The sequence below is a fragment of the Rhinopithecus roxellana genome, chromosome 17 (genome assembly GCF_007565055.1).
Source record: "Rhinopithecus roxellana isolate Shanxi Qingling chromosome 17, ASM756505v1, whole genome shotgun sequence".
Taxonomy (NCBI): Eukaryota; Metazoa; Chordata; class Mammalia; order Primates; family Cercopithecidae; genus Rhinopithecus; species Rhinopithecus roxellana.
Window position 1 is genome coordinate 55,364,797 of NC_044565.1, and position 13,580 is coordinate 55,378,376.

At 45.3% G+C, this 13,580-nt stretch overlaps 1 protein-coding gene across 7 annotated transcripts in view; it reads right to left on the reverse strand.

Moving 5' to 3' along the window:
* TPO (thyroid peroxidase) overlaps positions 1-13,580 on the reverse strand; it is a 132,720-nt gene that overhangs the window by 61,579 nt on the left and 57,561 nt on the right. For 6 of the 7 annotated variants that reach the window (XM_010386099.2, XM_010386095.2, XM_010386098.2 and 3 more), the window contains 2 exons: positions 2,533-2,662; positions 102-308 (listed from right to left, as the gene is read on the reverse strand). The exons of the other annotated variant lie outside the window; for it this stretch is intronic. In XM_010386099.2, the coding sequence (XP_010384401.1) occupies positions 102-308; positions 2,533-2,662 (337 nt within the window). The remainder of the gene's footprint in view (positions 1-101; positions 309-2,532; positions 2,663-13,580) is intronic. 7 annotated transcript variants of the gene reach the window in all.

Sequence of the window (13,580 nt, forward strand, 5' to 3'; positions counted from 1 at the left end):
AACAGAAACAGACTTTCACATTTTATTTTATACTGTTCTGTTTGACGTTTTAAACAACACTTAGTTTCATAATAAACACAAAAACGTTTTCTAAAACTTACTTGTATGGGAAAACACGGGTTTTGGTTCTCACAAGTCACCTGGCAGTTAGCCCCTCCCGCAAAGGCAGCTTTGCTGGTGCTCTGCGGTGTGAACGCAATGTCATGGTCGATGTATTGTCCCCATGCCATCAGGAGGTCAGAATAGCGGTCATCATCTGTGACAACCTCATTTGAAACTTGAATGACATGTCGTGTCACCTCCCGGACCTGGGTAGAAGAGACCATTGGTCAGGACATAGGAGACTCCATGGGAGAAGAAAGATGACCTTTGGGATCATGCAGTTCCTGGTGTGGTTCCTGTTCACAGAGCTCCAGGTGCCCCTAGGAGATCTGTGCCCTGGAGCTAGGGAGGGAGGAGCGTGAGCTTTGAAGACAGACGCCCTTGGACTCCAATCCCTGCCTTGATTTGTGGTGGCTGGAGGGCCTGGCGTTAACTTCCCTCAGCCCTCGCTTCCTCATCTTTAAATTAATATGGAAAGGCTGAGCTTCAGGGTTGTTGTCAGGATTAAGTGAAGAGTCGTCTATTTTGAGTCCATGACTCAGAGAGCAGAACCTCCAGCCACAGGCGATTACTCCTTGGCCTTGAAGCCTAAGGGATGTTGCCTGGCTGGATTTCCACGTGGGTTGGGAGGAGTGACTCCCCTTCTTTTCCTTTCTCCACCCAGACGTCTGCTGCTGTTAAGTTTAACACCATTCTGCCAGGGCATCTGGAGAGCAGATGACAGGCTTCCCTGTCTCACAGGCTAGGTCCAGATGGAGAGGAATTTTGTCCTGGATGGATCTTACCCTGAGCCTGCCCTACCTGATGTGGATGATTTATATGCCGAGATTTGGATTGAATTTTGGGCCTGGAGTTGGTGCTGTCATGGGATGGGGTTTGCGGGAACCTTGGGATGGGGTGAGCATGTTATGCACGAGGATGGGGCATGAATCTTTGAGGGTCAGTGGGTCATCTGTGGAGGCAGAAAAATGCCTCTCACACAACATCCATTCGTGAATCCTTGGAGCCTGCGGATGCGATTACATTAAGGGCCTTGAGATGGGAAGGTTGTCCTGGGTCTCCACGAGTGTCTAGTCCAATCACCTGGGTCCTTAAAGTTGGAGGCCCTCTCCTGACTGGAGGTGGAGCTGTGACTCTAAACTAAGGCACAGAGACATACAACATTGCTGGCTTTGAAGGAGAGGCCACAAGCCAGGGGATGCAGGCACCTCCAGAATTGGAATTGCCAGGAAAGGGGTTCTCCCTGGAACCCCCACAAGGAACCAGCTCTGCGACACCTTGATTTGAACCAAGTGAGACATCAGACACTCATTATGAAACTGGAAGATCACATTTATGTTGTTTTCAGCCATTAAATTTGGAGTAATTTGTCACAGCTGATTGGAAAACTAACAATTTACATTTAAGGACACTTGAACTCTGATTTTTCTCAATAGTGAAATAATTCTGAGCAAATATGGGTTTACAGAATCACAGGCTCATAATACTGAGAGTTTAAGAAGCTCCGGGGGTTGAACTGGTCTCTACTGTTGAGCACAAGGTGGGTAAGACAGTGTTACCCCATTTTAGGGATTGTCCAACTGAGGCCAAGAAAGCAAGTGACTTGCAGGAAGCCAGTGGGAGCGGAGCGTGAGCCCAATCCCCTCGTCCCTGCTGCTGGGAGCACCAAGCTGTCTTCAGTGACTCAGCCTCCAGCTCTACCCAGGGCTGCTCATGGCTTCTGGGCACACTGGGTCCTCTTACTAAAAGCCTGCCTGGGAAAATTGCCAAGGTAAAGTTGCTGGCTTTCATAGGGGAACTCTATGCTGGTATATCTGTCCACGGCTGGTCTGAGTCAGACCTGAGTCCTACCACCTGCACTTTTTGGGCTAAACAACATCCATTGCTGTATTTCTACATAATTTCGTCACTGAACATGGCACAAGAGCAAACAGACTGACTGATTCATTGAAATGAGTAGTTAAATTACAAACAAAATGCCCATTTTTTGACCAAATAGACCAGTAGATTCTACTAGGCTATGACTGTTCAGCAAATAAATTCACCTCTGGGAGTCAAGTGATCATCTTTACGTCAGCGAGTGGATTGCTGAACTCAAAGGCATCTTGGGATGTACCTAGCCCACATGATGGGTAAAGGAACTTATCTGAAAACAACGAAGTAATTTTCAGGAACAGAAATGTTAGGGTTGAGAAAACTTAATTTAAATCTGCAGGGTTCCACTCACTAAGAGCTTTTAATCTCCCTGAGCCTTGGCTCCTAAGCCATAGGGCAGAAACAGTGATTGCTACATCAAAGGGAGGCTGGGAGGATCTGAAGGAGTTGCACGTGGCACCCAGCACGAGCAAGAACCCAGTAAAAGGCTATTTCCCTCCCTCAGCATCACAGGACCCAATCTTCGTCCAAGGTAGCAGTGTCCCGAGTACCCACCTGGGGCAGTGGGAACCCGTTGTGCAAGAAGCCGGGGTTCCAGCCTCGGGGCTGACTGAAGCCGTCCTCGTAGACTGGAGGGAGCCATCGGGCCAGGGCTGTGTTGGAGGCACCCCATCTGGGGTGGTCTCTGCGGAGACAAACGCAAGGATGTGTTTGAGATGGCGGAGAGGAACACAGAAGCAGAGTCCCAGATATAAGGAGCCATTCTCAGGGAGAGTACGTGGGGTCACTACGGAGGCACAAGGGGCACAGCTCCCCAGAAGACCCGAAATGCCTCCTGGAGGCCCAGGTCATGGCTGGATTCCAGGGAGCTCATCCCAGAGGCTCGGTTCCCACAGGCACCCTCTCCTGAGCGTGGCACATGCTGTCTGGAGGCAGCTGCCTGCAGGGTTCCTTCCCACTCCCCTTCAGGAAAGTTTCTCCTACTGTTTTCCGAAGGAGGGTCTCCCACCCTTCTAGAATGTACCAGGGGCAGTTCCCTGGAGGACAGAAACTTCTGGTACTCCAAACAAAGAGATCATTTGAAATCCTGTGGCATAAAACATCCTTTAATCAAAGCACCATGAAGCCACCAGGGTGTCGCGCCTGTTCCTGCCCTGTGTGATTGTCCAGGCGAGCTTGCGGGAACTGGGGAAGTCGCTGGTTTTCTGATTTCAGAAGTGAGACGGTTGTCAAAGGAACCATTAATACATGAATTTGAATTAAAAATAAAATAAGTTAAAAATAAAGTTAAGTCTCTCCTGAGAGAGAGAGTTGGTTGTATTTGGCTGTTTGATTTGGTGATGAGAATGGATTCAGCCAGTAGGCTAGATGGTGAGGTTTCCCATAAGTAGGCTGGTCTGCAGTTTCGTTCTGTTGGTCAAAATATATTCTGACAAAAATGTATTTGAAGTGCATGATGAGGTAAAGGTGTGTTGAACACTTTGATTTCACACCTAGTTCCGAGTGTACTGTGTTAAGCTGTGTCTTGGAACATTTTCTAGAAATTGAGGAAATAAAAGACTAAAGATTGGTAACTAATCCTTGTGCGAATCAGGTATTTTCCAATATTTTGTTTAGAAATTTGGAGGACAATGTTATTGAATTGTTTGCTGATACATGAATAAAAATCATTTTAATGATAGCTCATCATATGTTCATTTTCTTCTACATCTCAGAAGGAGTTTTGAGGCCCAGATGGCATTCCTATGGCAGAACTTTTCCCAGCGACACAGTCCCAGGGGCGGGTTTCTAGGCACCTTCCATCTGCAAAGGTAAAAATAATCACAGGGTTGCTGCTGAACTGTCTGATCTATAGTATGTAGGATGACCATGTAATTCCTAACCACAGTGGAATACTTTTGAGGAGACAGGAGCACTGTTAATTATTAATAATTTCCTGGGATAGAAGGCATAAATAGGAAGGATCTCGGGTAACCAGGATGCATGGCCCCTCGGCCAACAGCTGATGTTCAGCCAACTGCTGAAGGAACTAACGGAAACTCCACCCATCTCATCAATAAACTAATTCCATTAAATATTTATCTCTATGCATAATAATTACCAACATCTGTCATAGATCCATGCTGATTAAATCGATTATGTTCTAATAATGTGTAAAAATAACTCAATCTTGAAGAAAACCATGAACAGAGACCCTTGTACTCACTGAACATTTTCTAAATAGGAAATTTAAATTTATAACATACATAAAAATGTAACATACAAAATAAAATACATATTCAAATATGTAAATGTATGGTAAGACTATATGAATGTGAAGAATATATAAATGAATATGTCCAATATATGCCATGAGCATAAATATCTGTAGAGGATAGGTAAAATAAAGAACTATGTAAAACATATTAAAAATAAAGGACTTTCAAGTATAAAATATTCTACATTTGGAATAAAATGGCTCAATTTACAAGGCATAAATTATTCTGGATTTGGAAGGAAATATGGGGGAATTAGAATATAAAAGTCAATTCAAAGAGAAAAAAACAGAAATTTTTTGTTGGAAAAAAGTAGGTTCCTTTTGTTAAAAATAAATACAGATTGTTTTGGGTCTAACATTGTCATGATATCCGGGTCCATTGGTATCTGTCAGTCAAGCCCTGCGGGAATAACCGGCACTGGGGTTCTGTGTGTGGCAGCTGCAGAGTCATGCAACACAACCAGGGCTGAGTCTGCAGAGTCTGAAGCTGCATCGTGGACAACTGGTATTGGAAGGCTTTGCAAGGCACATGACGAAAGAGTCAGGCATGACTAGGATGCAGGCTTTGAAAATCCTCCCAAGTATCTGATATGTATGCACTTAGAAAATATAAGGAGTGAAGTCTACAAGAATCATGACAAGATAAACAACTTTTTAAAACATTTGGAGTGTTTGGGAATATAAATATTTAAAAATTAGTTGCGGTTTTGTCATTAAGTTACCATTGCCTTTATGGTTATAACATACATTAGTCATTCGTATTGAATATGACTGATTTAGATGTTCTGCACAGGAATGAAGGGGACCAAGGTTCTGCTCAGAGCTGTTTGTAACCTGGGCAACATTTGTGAAGGAAAGATTCGTTTTGTTCTTGAGGTAGACTGAAGAGCTGAGACTTCCGGTTTCAAAGTCTCTAAGGCCACCATGCAGCTCCGGACATTAGAGGAGAGGAGCTTTTCTTCCTACTGTCGTGTACCTGCTGCTACTTCATCTAGGACACTTTCGAGGATGAGTGGTCAGCAGCGGCAGGAGGCTTGGGGACATGGTTACTTCTCTATGTCTGCAAGGATCGTAAGGGGAGAATAACTCTATTATTAATACTTTGTTAATCTCCAGTACACCAAAGTGGCTCAATTTGCAAAAATGTGTGGGAGAGTAACGCATATAATTAGCTGCAAGACATCAGCATCTGAAGACTGGAAAGATTGCTTTAATAAAGTGTTCCGATTCGTTACGGTTGGTTGGTCTTTATTGAAATTCCATAAAGTGTGGCTCATAGGGAGGTGCTAGATCACTCAATTAAAAATAATGAAACGCTAATTTAACTGCTTAAGCGGTGATTTTTTTTTTGCTGATTGACTTTTCTATTTCAGCAGTTCACTAGGACATTACAACAGCCCAAGAGCACTCACAGATGTTTGTTGTGGACGTTCCGCAAATGTGTCACCTTCACGGTCAGCAGGTCAGCAGGACTGAGAGGGTCCCTCTGAGACTTTGCTCAGCTCCTGTTGGAAAGACCCTTTCCCATTGGAAAGCTATTGCACTGCACTGTTCCTTCATTAGATCTGGATTAACGGCAGCATCGGAAAAAGGATCATAAAGCTGACAAAATGAGCAAAGAGAAACATTTCTGGAGGAGAGTTTTAGGAGGGAGACTGAGGTCTGTGCTCCTGCCGAGGCTCCGAGTCACTCTGATTTCCCTGGGACACTAGCTCCCCTCTCCCAGGCACCTGGCAATGGAGACTTTGTGATTTCTGAATTCCAAAGAGACAAGAAATTCTAAACTTCCATCTTGAAGAGAGCTGGAGAGTGAAGCTGTGGCCTGAGGCTGAGAGACACAGGTCAATATGTTTGCCAGGTGTGGCCGTCCAGTAACGGCACACGGACACACTCAGTGCCAGAGGTGTGTGCCGCCTGTGAAAAGAAGCACACAGCAATGCAGTGTGACATGCTGGGAGAGAAACAGTGGAAGAAGTCAGCTTTCCACTCCTCTGCAACCACACCTCTTTCTCAGCTGGGCAGCGGTGGGACATGGGAGGAGGGGGTTTGCTTCTCTGCATGGGAGGTGCTCACCCAGGAGCAGCCGACACCCTGCAGTCCTGCTGGGCCAGGTGCCCGAGGATCCAGCTTGTCACCAAAGACGCCTGACGCCCTGTCAGGTGGCCGGAAGTATGAGGAAACTCAGCTGTGATTTTTCCCATCTCAGTTGGAGCGACTTGATTGAAGGCAATTAAGACCAGACAGTTTGCAAAAAGCTGGGATTGTCACCAGCACGATCCCTGAGGCACATCTGAACCCTCAGAGGAAAACCCTTCAAAAGACGCAAATGCTTTCTATAATCGGCATGAGCTCAGCTTTTTCCAAAAACTTTGAAAATCTTGTGTATTCTGGTGTCGTTTAAACCCATCGTATGTTCTGCGATTTCCTAAGACGCCAAGGGCAATTCCACCTCTTTTTTCCTTAAAGACTAATACATTTATTTGAGGTCAAAGGTATTTTCTGTTTTTTTTTTTTATCCCTTCAAGTGTCAATATTGCTAAATGATATCTTAGTGCCATTGATGGATTTAAAAGTGCAACTTAAACTCTTAATAGACACATTTGTCGTTTAGCAAAAAACTGTTTCGAGCAATTGAACTTTCAATCTACAGGCACTTCTTAAAAGGAGACGAGTGTGTCGAGGAGTTTCATCCAGCAAAACTCCACCAGGTCTCACCCTGCTGGATAATTTCATAAATTAGGTCAAAATGCAAATGAAAAACAAAGTGGGAGGGAAAACAAGGTGACTATGAATGTGAATTCAAGGCAAATAGGTAGAAAAAAAGAAAATAGCTGTCAGACATTAGATATGAGGTGTTCTTAACATAAAACATCTGGATGGGAGACGCAACATTGAATTTATATTTTTGATTATTTGTAGGCAGATGACTATAGAGAATGATATACCAAGTTATATGTAGCAAATTATATGTTAAACCCAGGTGGATCTTAAGGGTTCTTCCAATAACTTACATGCCTATATGGAATTTTCCTTTCAGACGTGGTCGTCTCCTTCCACGTTCATGGGCTTTAAGGCTGTATGGGACAGAGCATGAACCCCGTGAAAGCAGCTCAGTGCGGAATTGCTGCAATGAAGGAAGTTGGCTTTTTCATCCCTGGTGGGATCGCTTCCTGCAGTCCACAGTGTCCACGCCACCTTCGTTCTCTGTGCATCCAGGAGGGAAGCACGTTTGGCAAGCCGGTGTCAGGGGAACCCAGTCCCGGCTTGAGTCTGTCCCACCTGGATGGGAATTTCACCTGTGACCTGGCTCCACCCATCATTGAGGTTGTGCGCTACCTTGAGGGCCAGGTCCTTCAGAACTCACCACTCAGTTGATGTTGCTCCTGCGCCATGAAAAAGTTTGCTCTGATTCTGTGATGTGGTGATATTCCCAAGTCAATCAATCTCCAACCATTTAATTGCAGGAGGCTTCAACAACCGCTCTCGTGAAAAAACACATTGGGCTGTTTATGACATTCTGTGGTCAATGCCATGGCCAGGAGCCCAGAGGTCCGAGGCTGAGGAGTGGCTGAAAGGTGACAGTCACCATAACTCTTACGATGTCCGGCTGTGGATGGCGTGCAAGGAGCCTGACAAGTGCTACCTTTCAACCAAAAACAACCCTGTGCGGTGGGAATACTTCCCACGTTACAGATGAAGAAGGGGAGGCTCTGAGGATGAAGCCAGTCATGGAAGTGACTCAGGCGGGGAAGGAAGCAGCCGACCCTCAGGTCGGGAGGGCTCAGCAGAGGCTCAGGGAAGAAGAAAGGAGGTGGACATGACATCTGCGAGCCGAGCCGATGCATGCAGGAGCTGCGTGGAGCATGGCGAGATGCAGACCACAGGCCTGGCTTCCATGCGCGGCCAGAGGGAGTCCATGAGTGTCCTCGTCTGGGAGTGGGTATAACCCAAATGCGTGGATGCCGGCAGGGCACAACATGTGGCCTCCTGGAAACCTCTGGAGGCGGGAGCAGCCCCTGCCTCCAATCCTGGGCTCCTCCTCCCAGGCAAGGCAGGACCCATGCGCTGTCAGGCGGGAGGGGCTGAAGCCGGCCTCTCTTCCTGCTGGACAGAATCCCTCCAGGCTTCTGCCACCTGTACCCCAGTGCAGAGCTGCCCCAACGAGGTGTTCTGATGCTGCTGGTCCCTGTGTCTTTTTCTCAGCAGGCGTAAAGAGGAGTGTGGCTAATTGCCTAACTCACATTCTCTCCCTCTCTCTCATAATTATATACATGATGGTAAGAGTCTAGCAGTCCTCACCCACACACATATGGCTACTCAATTCATGATACAGGCACTGGTGCACTTTATTGGGTAAAGGATGGTTCAGAATACATTAAATGTCATATACATATGCTTTCACACACACACATCTATACATACACACACACACACCCCTCTATAAATACAGACCTCTCTATTATATATATACACACACACACATACAAATCCACCTACATATACATGCCTCTATATATACATACACACCTACAGATATTGTCAATAAAGAGTCAAGCTCTGTAAAATAGTTGAAGAGATTTATTCTGAGCCAAATATGAGTGACCAATGGCCAGTGACTCAGCCCTCAGGAGATCCTGAGAAACATGTCCAAGGTGGTTGAGGCACAGCTTAGTTTCATATGTTTTAGGGAGACATGAGACATCAGTAGAATACATGTAAGATGTACATTGGTTCAGTCCAGAAAGGCAGGACATCCAGAAGTGGGGGCTTCCAGGTCAAAGGTAGATTCAAAAATTTTCTGATTGGCAATTTTTTGAAAGAGTCAAGTTATTGTCTAAGGACTTAGGAGTGTCTGGGTTAAGACACGGGGTTGTGGAGACCAAGGTTTCATCATGCAGGTAAAGCCTCCAGGGAGCAGACTTCTGAGAGAATAGACTGTAAATGTTTCTTCTAGAGTTAAGTCTGTTCTAGCAGTAATTCCAAAAGGGAGGAGGGTGTCATGAGGCACATCTGACCTTGCTCTCCCCATCATGGTCTGAATTAGTTTTTCAGGTTAGCTTTGGAACGCCCTTGCCAAGAGGAGGGGTCAATTCAGATGATTGCAGGACTTAGAATTTTATTTTTGGTTTACAATACACACACACACACACACACCCCAGACACAGACACACACACACACATACACACACCATGGTTGCCACCTCATATATTATACAAAACATTAAATGAGATGGGTCACAGATCTAAATGTGACATGTAAAACAATAACATTTTCAGCAGAAAACACAAGAAAAATACCTTCACATCCTTCAGAGAAACCAAGGTTCTTAAACACAACAAAAAAAATTTCTTTCCACGAAATAAGTAATTGATAAATGGGACTTCATTAAAAATATGAACAACTTTTCTCCAAAAGACAGCATGGAGAGTGAAAAGGCCAATCTCAGGTGGGAGAAGACATTTGTAAAACATTTCTCGCTGAAGACATATTTAGAAAATATGAGCATCTATAAATCAAAAAAGACTCATCAAAAATGGCAAAAATGTTTGAACTGGCACATCCCCCAAAAAAGTCTCCAAATGGCCAATGAATGTATTTTAAAAGTGCTTAGTCACCAGGAAAATATAAAGTTAAACCACAGGAAATGCCACTCCCCCCTCAAGAAGGGATAAAATGAAAGGGCTCGCAGTGGCGGGGATTGGGGAGGGCATGGGGCTCTTACACTTCGCTCCTGGGAGTGCAGATTGGAGCAGCCACTCGGGAGCATTGACCAGCGCTCAGCAGAGAGGTACCCATGCCTGCCCTGTAACGATGAGTGTCTCCCTCAGCAAGGCAGGAGCAACTAAATCTCCAAGGTGAGTGGAGGTGGAGAAGGCAGGCCCAGGGGTTACCATCTAACTTCCTTCCTATAAAAGCCAGGTCAGGGGAAACTGACTATGGAGATGAAGATCAAAACAGTGGTCACCTCTGGGGAGACAGCAAAATCTGGGAGGGGCCAGAAGGCAGCCCTCTGGGGTGTAAAGTCCCTGATCTGCATCTGGGGGCCCCTCATCTGGGGGTGCAGGCCCATGGGAGACTTGGCCACCTGTGCCTCCAGATTCACCCCCAAGCCCTGCATAAGTCGTACTCCAATTTAATAGCAGGAATCTACTCATGGTCACGATGGAGATGGATTCTATCCACTGTGCCACTTATCCAACATGGTACTTCATCCAACATAGTACCTCCTATAGCAATGACTAGATCATACAAGCAAGAAGGAGCCTGCTCCATTCGCTTACAACACTGTGAGACACAGTGATTTACCACAGTAGTTCATCAGGTCAAAACTCAGGAAATATCATAATTTTTTTTTAATTTGAGAGATGAGGTCTTGCTTTATTGCCCAGGCTGGTCTTGAGCTCCTGGGCTCATGCGATCCCCCCACCTCAGCCTCCCAAAGTGCTTGGATTACAGGCGTGAGCCAACATGCCCAGCAAGAAATAATGCAGTTTTTCAGAGATAAATTACACCTCTTCAAGAATCAAGACTGAGACTCTTTGAAGAAAGGGGCTTCCAAGGTGGCCATTATTTACATAAACAGTCGCTGACCTTTGTAGCATTATTGCTCACAAAGTATTTCTGCTGCCATTATCTCACTTCAGCCTCATGACAACCCTAGAAATGAGCATCACTATCTTTGCCATTCTCCAGATGCAGAGAATTTGAGAATCTAAGCAAGACATGAAGTCTAAGCAGCTTGTAACTGACAACATGGGGGCTGGAATCTCGTGCTCTATTTCAAAATATGATGGCTTTTCCATTATGTACAGGAATGTGAGCACTTTCTCAAGAACACACAGAGCAGTTATTATCACATGTATCAATGTAAAACTGAAGGCAAATTCTATATGAAGTATCTAGGTGAATTAATCATATTGTATAATGAATAGTATCTTACAGTATATAGTCTATATTTGTATTTCTGCTTATGAATATTCATATGTAATACACTGTCTAACATTGCATGTGATAAGATAGTCCATTGATTTAGATGACAAGCAAACAGTGGCTCGTGGCTCCTTTGTTTTCTAGATATTGTGGCACACAGGTCTTCATAATGACCCCGCTGCCTGTGGAGGACTGGCCATGAGTAATTCCACCCTGACTGTATCTATTTCCAGCAGCTATGAGGCTTCAATTCTTCAGTAGCCCTCCCTTACTCCATCTGTATTAGTCTGTTTTCATGCTGCTGATAAAGACATACCCAAGACTGGGAAGAAAAAGAGGTTTAATGGACTTATGGTTCCACGTGGCTGGGGAGGCCTCACAATCATGGTGGAAGGCAAGGAGGAGCAGGTCATGTCTTACATGGATGGCAGCAGGGAGAAAGAGAGCATGTGCAGGGGAACTCCCCCTTATAAAACTGTCAAATCTCGTGAGACTTATTCGCTATGATGAGAACAGCACAGGAAAGACCTGCCTCTGTGGTTCAATTACCTCCCACCAGGTCCCTCCCACAACATGTAGGAATTCAACTGAGATTTGGGTGGGGACACAGCCAACCATATCACCATCCCGCCATGGAGCACTTGATTTTTTCTTTTTTTTTTTTTGAGACGGAGTCTCGCTTTGTCACCTGGACTGGAGTGCAGTGGCGCGATCTCGGCTCACTGCAAGCTCCGCCTCCCGAGTTCACGCCATTCTCCTACCTCAGCCTCCCGAGTAGCTGGGACTACAGGAGCCCGCCACCACGCCTGGCTAATTTTTTTTTTTTTTTAATTTTTAGTAGAGACAGGGTTTCACCGTGTCAGCCAGGATGGTCTCGATCTCCTGACCTCGTGATCCACCCGTCTCGGCCTCCCAAAGTGCTGGGATTACAGGCGTGAGCCACCGTGCCCGGCCAGAGCACTTGATTTTTAAAATAGAATTTGTCTTATCTCTAGGCTGATGCCAAGCTACACACTAAAACCCAGTTTTCTGCAGGATATCCTCAGGCCCTGGGGATTCTGTTCTCAGCTGATGTGACTGCTTCTACCAAACGCAACCTGTAAGTGACGTGACCCCTGCCCACACCCACCTCCTACCCCCAACTCCTAGACTTCTATAAAAACACACAGGCGAGAACAACGGCCTCAGCTGGCTGGGAGCGCAGGAGTGTTGAGGACCCTGATGAGTCCAGGATGATGAAGAGGTCTCCACACGTTGGTAACAGAAACAGAAAGAAGCTGGAAATCCTTTAAATGATACTACAAAAACACCATCACCCCAAACACAGTTATCAACAGCATTACTAATATCTTAAGCTTTATATTTAGAGATTCTAAAATTTTTACAGGGACCAGTTTGCCATGCATGCACACACCCCCTCCGTGTTAAAAAATCAGGGTTATGCAGAGACCTGATAATTTCCTTTAGGACAAAGTGAAAAGAAAAAAAGACTCAAAATTTACAACGAGCCTGCCCCATTCTCTTCCAACATGGTACATCCTGCAGCACTGGCCACACCATACCAACAAGAAGGACCCTGCCCTATTTCCTTCCAACGTAGTGCCTCCTGCGGCACTGACTACACCATAAAAACAGGAAGGAGCCTGCTCCATTCACTTACAACATGTGGCTCCTGTGGTAATGAGTAGATCATACAAACAAGAAGGGGCTTGCCCCATCCTCTTCCAACTGGTACATCCTGCGGCACAGACTACACCATGCAAACAAGAAGGAGCCTGCTCCATTCACTTACAACATGTGGCTCCTGTGGCATTGACCACATCATACAAACAAGAAGTCCGGGTGTGGCATTAGCTGCACCACACAAACGAGAAGCAGCCTGCCCCCTCCTCTTTCAACAAGGTAGCTTCTGCAGCACCGACTACACCATACAAACAAAAAGTCCAGGTGAAATGGCAAAAGAAAAATCATTCTTTTCCACTACTTGTTAAGTAATTTTATGTGATATGTCCTAGGCAATTAGGAAAATACCAACAAAGGAAAAGCAAGCCTTAGAAACCCTGCCATCCATTTGTGACATGCAGACATCACACCATAAAGCAAGAGAACTAGTAGAAATGAATGAGTTTTAAAATCTACCGTTTCAACATTTAGAATTTCAAAAGTTAATTCCAAATAACATTTGTCTTAAAGACGTCATTGCAGCCAACACCCAAAGGTCACTTGGAAATACAGCAGAGCGGGCAGCAGTGGTGGGTGAGGGACAAGAAACGACCTTCAGGAAGGAACAAGCGAGCAGGAAGAGAAAACACTGCGCCTTCGAGTTAGAAACAAAAGGAAGAAACACAATGAAAACAAAAGCCAAACGCGATCAGAAGGAAACATGGGTGAAATTTCAGACGATAAAAGGGAAAT